Here is a 10,118-nt window from a genome sequence, read left to right on the forward strand (position 1 = left end):
GGACTTCTCGCATGACATAATCTGCCTCCTTGGGGATGAGACATCTCAGGTACGGTAAGGAGAAACCCCTTTTGTATAGAACATCTTTAATCAAAATGAAACATGCTGCTTAAACCTTCAATTTCCTTGCAACCTCCTTTCCATCAAGCAACACACCGTCCTTTAAGTATGAGATTATCGGTGTCATCCAATAATCTCCGGAACCTATTTCTTGTACACTGATGCTGTCTATTAATGGTGAGATTTGAACGAAAGATAGTATCTAACTGGGGATGAGCATGTATTCTGCGGACGCAAATTTAGTAAGACGGTCGGCGTTCTCATTCTCCTCCCTTGGTATCTGAAAAAATTTTATTAGAAGGTCGCTTACCCGCTTCTTCACTTGCTCAAGGTACTTCTTTATCCGTTCATTCTTGCAATCATAGTTGCCATTAACTTGATTGGTCACCACCTGGGAATCACAGTGTACAACCATATTTGCAGCTCTTGCCGCCTTGGCAAGATCGAGCCCTGCTATCAAAGCTTCATACTCCGCCTCATTATTTGTCGTAGGGAAATCAAGATGGATCATGCATTCAACTTTATCCCCTTCCAAGCTATGGAGTACCACACCAGCTCCGCTCGCTTGCTTGTTGGAAGATCTGTCCGTGTGGATGCTCCATTGTAGGCTCGACTCTGCCCCCTGGCCATACATAAAAGTAAATTCTACGATGAAGTTAGCGATCACTTCCCCGTTTATAGCCGTACATGGTCGGTACTATATGTCGAATTCGCTTAATTCAATCACCCATAATGCCATCTGTCCAGCAGCTTCAGGTCATTGCTCTTCGTAGGGGCTTGTCTATTAGGACGACCATAGTGTATGCTTGGAAATATGGCTTGAGTTTTTGCATTGCGGTTACCAGTGCGAAAGCGAGCTTTTCCATCGGGGGGTATTTTTCTTCCGCACCTCGGAGTGCTCAACTTGTGAAGTACACGGGCTTCTACACCTTATTCTCTTCCCTAACCAAAGCCATGCTGACAGCGGCCGAAGAGACGACTAGTTATAGGAACAATTCCTCCCCTGGTTTGGAAGGGCTTATCAACGACGGGGAAGAAAGGTAGGCCTTCAAGTCTACAAACGCTTACTGGCACTTGTTCGTCCATTTAAATGACCTCTTCAATGTGCGGAAGAAAGGTGGGCACTTATCCGTTGCTCTTAAGACGAACTTGTTTAATGTAGCTATCTTGCCGTTCAGGCTCTGTACCTCTTTGATGGTCTTCGGCGATGTTAACTCCATTATGGCCTGTATCTTCTCTAGGTTGACCTTAATACCTTTTTAAGATACCATGAACCCTAAGAATTTCGTTGCTGTCAACCCGAACACACACTTGCTTGGATACAACTTCATGTTATAAGATCGCAGGGTGTCAAAGGTCTCCTAGAGGTCGTTCAAGTGGTCATCCTCCCGTATACTTTTTACCAGCATGTCATCTATGTAAACTTGCACGTTCCTCCCAATCTGATGTGCAAACATTTTGTTCATCAGCCTTTGATACGTAGCGCCCATGTTTTTGAGTCCGAATGACATCACTTTATAGCAGAAGAGACCCTACCTAGTGACAAATGAGGTCTTCTCTTGATCGGCCTCGTCTAGCTTGATCTGGTTGTAACCGAAGAACGCGTCCATGAAGCTTAGCAACTAGTGTCTTACTGTTGAGTCCACTAAGATGCCAATCCATGGGAGAGGATAGCTGTCCTTGGGGCAAGCCCTGTTTAGGTCTGTGAAGTCTACGCACATCCTCCACTTCCCGTTAGCTTTCTTGACCATCACCACATTGGCTATCCAGTCGGGGTAGTACATGTCTCGGATGAAATCTGCTTCCTATAACTTATGGACCTCTTCTACTATGGCCTTGTTGTGCTCCTATGAGAACACCTACTTTTTCTGATGGATGGGAGAGAAGGAAGGCGACACGTTTAACCTATGGACTATGATGGATGGATCAATTCCGGGCATGTCCTCGTGCCTCCAGGCGAACACGTCTTGGTTTTTCCTCGGAAATGTCATCAATGCTTGATGGATTGGCAGACTAGCTAGAGTGTCGATCTTGGTTGTTCATTCAGGCCTAGAGTCGTCAAGGAGTACTTCTTCCAACCCTTCCATTAGCTCTGCCACCGTCTGCTATTCTTCTATACACATGGTATGCAAATTATCGTCCATTTCCAGCATGGCAATGTAGCATTCGCGCACCGCTACTTAATCTCCTCGTACCTCTCCTACTCCGTACTCCATAGGAAACTTAATCATCAAATGGTATGTTGAAGTTACGGCCTTCCACGAATTCAAAGTGGGACGATCCAATATGGAATTGTAAGCGGATGAATAGTCAACAACTAGGAATGTGACGGCCCTGGTGATCTACTGCGGGTAATCTCTGATTGTTACTGGCAAAGTGACTGCTCCTAGGGGGTGTACCCTTATTCCTCCGAATCCGACAAGTGGCGCATTAACCAGAATTAGTCGTTCCGTATCAATTCTCATCTACTGGAACGCTGGGTAGTAAAGGATGTTGACAGAGCTCCCATTGTCCACAAGGACTCAATGGGTGTTGTAGTCACCCACTCGAATGCTAACCATCAACGCATCATCGTGAGGGTGGTGGAGACGCCTAGCATCTTCCTTTGTAAACCTAATGATAGGGTTGTCTATCTGTGCCATCTTCAGGACGAATCTCGCTAACTGGACATTTTGAACCATCAGTAGGTAGGTTTTGCATGCCTTTTTAGACGAGCCTGATGCTTGGTTCCTCCTACAATCATCCTTGTGTCTCCTAGTGGGGGTTTGGGATGCTCGTTTTCTCTCCTGACAGGTGGTTCTTGAGTCTATCCATTCCCTACTGATGAACTTTTGCAACTTACCTTAACTGATAAGAGCTTCTATCTGCTGCTTTAAGTTATAGCAGTCAAACGTGTCATGACCGTGGTCGCGGTGAAAATGACAGTACTTGTCTCTAGGTCTCTTACTAGGGTCTCCCTTCAGCTTGCTAGGGAATGTCAGGGCTCCGTCATCCTTGATCTGCATCAAGACTTGATCAATCGGGGTGTTCAGCTGGGTGAAGCTTGCGAATCTTTCGATGGGAGGCTGAGAGCGTCTATCTTCCCTTCTATCTCCTGTCCTTGCTATCTTTTGCCCCTTGTACTATCGGGATTCCTCTTGTCTTTCTCTCTTCTTGGGCTTCTCTTCGCAAGCGAGTAGTGCATCTTTCGCGTTCATGTATTTAGTAGCCCTGTAGAGTACATCCAACATAGTCTTTGGGTCATTTTTGTATAAAGAAAATAGAAACTTACCCTTCCATAGTCCATTTGTGAATGCGACCACGAGTCTCTTGTCGTCAACCTCATTGATTAAGAGTGCCTCTTTGTTAAAACGGGCTATGTAAGACCTCAGCGTCTCGTCCTCCCGTTGTTTAATACTCATCAGGCATGTAGTGGACTTCTTGTATATGTGTCCTCCAATAAAGTGTGAGGCAAACTGGGTGCTTAACTCCTTAAAGGTACTAATAGAGTTGGGCGTCAACCTGTTGAACCAAACCTTCACAGGGCCCTTCAACGTAGTGGGGAAAGCCCTACACATGATCTCGTCTGCCACTTCTTGAAGGTGCATCAAGGTCTTGAACGACTTTAAGTGATCTAGGGATCCTTTAATCCGTCATAGCTCTCCACCTGTGGCATACGAAACTTTGGTGGAAGGGGAAATGAAGTGACGGTCACAATGAATGGCGAATCAGTTCAATGGAACAAGTTATCGAGGTCGCTCGACACCTGTCCTCTGAAGGCGTTCATCATGAAGTCCATCCATTCCTTCATCATCTGCATTTCTGCAACCATGTGAGGAGGAGCCATATCTATGGCGGATGGACTACTTATGTCCTGTTGCTCTGGTTTTCTTGGGGCATTACTACCTTTCAGCCTCTCTTGGTCCCTTCTCTTAGTGCTGGTGCCTTCTTGGTCCTCCTCTTGAGTGTTTAGCCCTGCTTTCTTTTGGCATAGTTGCTCTTCTAGATCATGGTTCTGCTTGGTAAGGCGTTCTACGACAATAGTGAGAGTTTGAACCTGTCTCTTAAGGGTGGCAGTGCGTGGCTCGTCTCCTTGAACATTGTTGGTGGTTGCCATTGAGCGAGTGAGCACCATACAACTCTTTGTCTAGAAAGCAGTAGTATGGCTTACAAATCCAAACTTCTTTTCCACAGACGGCGCCAACTGATGATGCTGAAAATCATCAGTAAGTCACACAATCCTCACATACTCAAGACAACACCTGCACAACACAGAACAAAAAGACCTTAAGAGAGTACTGGTGTGATACCGACTAAAGACCCTCCAAAGGTTAAGTTAGAAAACTTCTCACAACTCTAGAATGCCAGAGCTAGGTAAATTATGCGTACCTTGTTTTTTGAGGGCATTGGGCTTTTATAATAGTGCAAAACCGACTCTGTTTCTTAGGCTGAAAGATCTTTCCCTATGGAAAAGATCCTAATAAATGTACTTTCTTTATGGGATTCTTTCTATATAGGGTCCCCATTGACTAAGGGCTATCGTAAGGTGCAAGGTGTTTTCCATTTAGGATTCCTTGGAGTTTACTTAAGCAATGTGAGTGCCATGTGGCTTTCTCATCCAGTCCCCTTTTATTTGTTTAGTTGGAGTCCATCTCCTTTGGAGAATCCGTCTGTCTCCCTCTTGATTCGTCCGAACTGTCCGTCATTTCATCCTGTCTTACCAGTCCGCTTTATTTAACGCCATCGCTTCTAATTACCCTTGGAGAATGGATCCGTTTTAGTTTTATACTCTCCAACAACAAACAGTAGACCTATGCACAACTACAAATTTATCTAGACAATGAACTACAGATTGCAGTATTAAGCTTTCTCCTAACCCAGTTTAAATTACAATTAACAAAAAAAATTGCTAAAGTCTACAACATTACAAATTATAGATTGGATAGGCTATGCAACAGTGGAGCAACCTCCTTTAATAGCATCAAAACAACTTTTAGCATCGCCCTCCACTTCAATTCTCTCCATATTTTCTGCCTTTGCAATTTGTAATGCCCATAGAATTGCAACTGCTTCAACTTGCATAGGATCAAATATTTCATAAACTTTTGCCGAGCCTTTAATGACCTCTCAACGGAAACTTTCTTCAACATGAGAAATTCTCTTTTATTCTGCACAAGTTTTAAGTTGTTCATTTCACTAAGTTCTAGTATCACAGAATTCTTAATTGATAACAAATAGAATTCATTCAAGCAGAAGTTGAAATACTCAGAATCCTTTTGTGAGCTAACATCACTAATAACTTTACAAAAGTGAAATATTTTTTTTCTTAAATTACAATTTTCTAGATAGGTAGATAGTGGAGGAGGGAGGCAGGGGTTTGAATCCCAAACATAGAGCACAATAAATAATGTCATTACCACTAGGCTATTACTTGAACTCCTATGATAGCGGAACTTTGCGTTGTAGTAATTAAAGTCAATCTTTTCTTCCTCAAACAATATATTTTGTGTACAAATTTATAGAAGGCATAACGAAAGAAGTTTATCGTCAAGAAACTTGTAGTTCAATGGCATTACCTAACTCTTTTCATGGGAATAATCTTGCTTCTTTATATTATTATTATTATTATGAGAAATAATATGTCTACAACATTTTTACAATAAATCCTAAGTAGCAGGTTGTTACTGGTTGTTATTATTAGGGGAAAAAAGTAATCTTAGTGTTAGTTTCAAATTTAAACCAATAACAACTAACCACCTGTAATTTGTTGTAAAAATATTGTAGACGTAACATCTCTCTATTGTTATTATTATTATTACTACTGCTTTGAGAAGATTGTTTCTTTACATTAGATTACATTAGGAGAACAAATATCATCATAATACATCTCAAAATAATTTCAAAAGCGATAAATGTGAAATTCCATAAGTCTACTCTTGGGTGTCCCTTAAAGAACTCCTAAAACTAAGTTGGATTTCGTTTACAGCAAATAATCAAGGTGGAAACAAGGGACCAGTGCAAGCCCTTATAATTATCCCTTCTTTGAACTCTATGTTGTCAATCTTCTCTTTGCACCACTGGAGTTGGGAAGTGGTAACCAGAGGCATTTGGAGCACCCTTGACACAAGCTTCATATCTATCATTGTACATAAAATCTCCATTTTTTGTGACTCTTTGGGAGGGTTCACTACTTGCTTGAACCAACATCTCCTCTCTCCTTGTAAATGTTTCAGCCATAGTTCCTTCTTTGAAAAAATTAACAATATTGGTTAGATCCACTAAATTTGTAGCAATACTTAGAGAAGAAATATCGTAAAGAGTCTTGTTGCCCAATAACATTGTCTAGTCTCCCTTATGTGGAGAACCTGAATTTAAATCCTCTCAGACTTGTTAGTGAAAAAAATCTCTTAATCTGACATGAATGCATTAAAGTTATATGAATAGATATTACTTGAAATGTACCTTTTGAAGTCTCTTGGTGAGATCAGCTAATAGACGCAAACTTCTTGGGTCTTCCACAGGTGGATTAATCCATAATGAGCTGCTGAATTTCCACCAAGACTTCCTATTGTCTGTTTCCAAAAACTCCCAAAAAGCCTGTATGCATTGCTCTATGACCTTCAACACTTCTTTTATATTCAAGGTTTCTGCCTTCACTTCTTCCTTTTCCACATCTAAAAAGCCTTGAAGAACCATAATGATATTCATATAAGACAAATTGAAAAAGAGAGAGAGAGACTAACAAATATATTCATTGATGTCTTGTAAAAGTTAATGATTAGTTCTTTTTATTTTTTAAATGTGCGGATAAATATATAATTGACAATTTGGAAAGAGCAATTTTAAAATATAATGCGTTAACTCTTCAAAAAAAAAAAAATATATATATATATATATAATGCGTTAAAATTATTGTATGCATTGTTCTGTTTTTCAACAAAAAATATGTTTTTAAAAAAATTGAGTGCTCACTGGGCTAGATCTAAACAATAACATAGACTTGATTTGCTCTCAAACAATATTAGAGTTCCATGTTCACATCATGTTTATTCAAAAAGAAAGTAATCTTTTAAGATCTCGGTCTATTGGGACATATATTGTAGATACCCTTCTTAGCAAAGGAACAAAACTTAGTGATTAAAGTTTCATAGCAAAAGAACAAATCTTAGTGATTAAAGAACTCATTTATTTAGTTTTCAAAACAAAATGATAGATTTTTGTCGTTGGTACAGTGGATAAACACCAATAAGTTTAATACTTGATCACATGAAGTTCTTAAATAATAGTCTACATACTTAAAATAAGCCTATTTGCTGCGTTAACCATGATGCACATCTAGTTTAGGATGGAAAGACAGAGAAAATCAAAAGATACCTAAAACCTCTGGAACTTGGAGAAGACTTTTGAGAGAAAATCTCCCTTGAACATAATTCCAAACCCTTTTCCCTCCACACCTTTCATCTTCCATGAATCTCTCTAGCAGTACTAAAAACTTTTGGAATTCTCCTGCCACATTGGAGTGCAAGATGCAATTTTGAGAGCTAGAACTTGCAAGAGACTTCACTTTTTTGTATTGATGATGGAGAGCTTCCCAGGACAAGCATGACTGAGCCACATAAACCATTTCAAAGTCACTTTCTAGGCTTCTTAGCAGCTTTTTTCTGGCCTTTGTGCTACATGGGATATGTGAGACTGAGAAATCCACTTGCTCAATTCTTTCTAATGAGTTAGGTGATTCCAATTGCTTGTTCAAGATTGTATCTAACATAAACATGTATACAAAGTCGAGAAAATAGTCACTTCTAGCAACATATATATAGTACTAAAATATTTATTTAGTTAAGATGCTGTTTGTAAACATGAACATCTTTTTTACTTCTAAATTAACAATTGAATAAACACCTAATCCCACAACCTTCCCCCTGTTTATACATGAACTGCTTAAATTGTTTCATGTGCTCTAGGGTTCTAGTGTACAAATTGTACTTGACTATACCATTGGTAGGTTATGATGTGTAAATGACATGGCATGGAAGATGTTGCATGTTAATTTGATGAATGAACATGAAAAATTTTGCTGTGACATGACATATAATATGATGAATGAATACCTACTTATTCCACATGTTCTATCGTAATTCAGTATGTCAAACCATCTCATTCTTTCAGCATAATTCTTGTAAAATGTATCAGATTCTTCCTTGTCACGTCCATTAGTTACTTCTCTTGCTTTGACTGGGGAATAGGAGTCACAATTCGATGACCAATTTTCATTCATGTCTAAATGTGTGGCTGGTAAACCAGAGCTAGAACAGGAACTCATACAGTCACTAGAATTTACTTCTTCCACTGATGAATCGAAGCTACAAATGGATGACAAATACTCATTGATACTTGTATCTTCATCGAGATCAAACATTGTTTCTTCTGATCTTTCATCCTCATGAAGAATTGAATCTTCATAGTCATTCTTCTCTTCTAATTTGTACATCTGAATGTTGTATATTGTCAGCTTGCACGGTATAGTTTCAAGGCTGGAACACATATATGAATCAAAATTTTGATTTTGATTGAAACCCTGTAGAGTTTCAAAATACTCATCCTCTTCTACTACTTCTGCAGTGTTCAATCTAGTGAATGAGAAAAAGTCAGAGAGACCACTTCTAAAAAGTATAAAATTATATAAACCAAGATAAGAAGTTATAAGAGGAAGAATGGCTATTAATAAAAGCCATTCCCTTAGCAATTTGAGCCACAGGAAGATCTGGCAAATAAAAAGAACAAAGGGATTGATAAAAAAGCTCAAGCAAAACCATTTTCGAAATCCATCTGGGATGATTACAGATTCAATAATGAACCAACAGGATATAAGAAAAGCCATTATCAGACTTAACTTCTTCATGAGTATTACCTACTCATTTTGAAATGTATGGTCCTAAAGGTAGTGTGTATTGGACCTATTGGTATAATTCCTTGATTCTATATATAAGTTTGAGGAGTTGTTATCGATGAAACATCCAGGAAAGATAATCTTTGGAAATTTGTTATCTAATGAACTAACAATAGCCGTTAGTAGGTCATATGAGAGAATAATTTTCACTTTTCTATCAAGAAAAACAAAACTTGACTTAGAATATACCTTTTAACTTTCATGACTAATCTTTTCGTTGATATTTTAACAATTTTATACTCCCATGCTTACTCGGATCCTATCCAACTCCAAAGTCATTCTCTATTACATTTTTTTTTTCTTTGGTCAGAATTCTCTAGTGGATTTGAAAATTAATATATTTGTACAAAAATCGATTATCATCAATAATTAAAATGAGATCAATTTTTTTCTTTTGGCTTACAACGAGTTCGGAAGTGGGGATTCTAGTCTAGGTTCTCACGAGAATAACCATAAATACTATTGAGCCACAAGGCTATTTGCATATCGAATCGGACCTTGATTATATTCAGCATGGCAAGTGATATCAACTTGGCTCTCGATCCCCAAAATTTCAGGAACGTACAAGCTGTACATTGATTGTCCTAAAATAATGTTAGGAAGGAGTTGTTTTATTGTTTACTGTTATTAACTAATTTGGGAAAATATGAGGGATTTAAATGATGATCTTTCTTTAATGATTTCCTTAATTGTTAATAAAAATCATGAAAGTCTGATTTTTACCAATAATGAAGACGGGTGAACAAATTATTGCAATTATGAAAAAAGCAATGGCAAACAACCGGCCGGGACCAATGCATAATTTTTGGATGGTGCTACGTCATGACTCATAAGTTATGGGACGTAAGTGCTTATTCTTTTCTGATACTCAAAAAGGATAATCATGAAGCAAGTCAATTACTGGAGTATTTTTCTATCTCACCGGTCATTAACTTCCCAGTTCCCACCTAACCTCATTAATAATAAAAAAAACCAAAAATGTGACTTTACCTAAGCATGGACGTCTCTTAATTGGTTCTTCTTGATGTCATGTGAAGCAAAAATAGGAGTTTCCAAACTCCATGGCTCATAGATATTGCTATTATTATGTAGTGAGCAATATTATATGGAGAAGTGGGTGCAGTGGGCT

At 38.7% G+C, this 10,118-nt stretch overlaps 1 protein-coding gene across 2 annotated transcripts; it reads right to left on the reverse strand.

Moving 5' to 3' along the window:
- Positions 1–5,912: 5,912 nt before the first annotated feature.
- LOC126715167 (uncharacterized) lies at positions 5,913–9,046 on the reverse strand. 2 transcript variants are annotated; one of them, XM_050415629.1, is made up of 4 exons: positions 8,155–9,046; positions 7,414–7,800; positions 6,502–6,722; positions 5,913–6,281 (listed from the first exon to the last, which is right to left on the reverse strand). In XM_050415629.1, the coding sequence occupies exons 1-4, from the start codon at positions 8,939–8,941 to the stop codon at positions 6,033–6,035; spliced, it is 1,644 nt and encodes a 547-aa protein (XP_050271586.1). In that variant the 5' UTR covers positions 8,942–9,046; the 3' UTR covers positions 5,913–6,032. The 2 variants fall into 2 exon arrangements, with proteins under 2 accessions (XP_050271586.1, XP_050271584.1); XM_050415627.1 differs by having other exon boundaries at positions 5,913–6,284; positions 8,155–9,043.
- Positions 9,047–10,118: the final 1,072 nt, after the last annotated feature.

The sequence above is a fragment of the Quercus robur genome, chromosome 2, assembly GCF_932294415.1.
Source record: "Quercus robur chromosome 2, dhQueRobu3.1, whole genome shotgun sequence".
NCBI classification, from domain to species: domain Eukaryota; kingdom Viridiplantae; phylum Streptophyta; class Magnoliopsida; order Fagales; family Fagaceae; genus Quercus; species Quercus robur.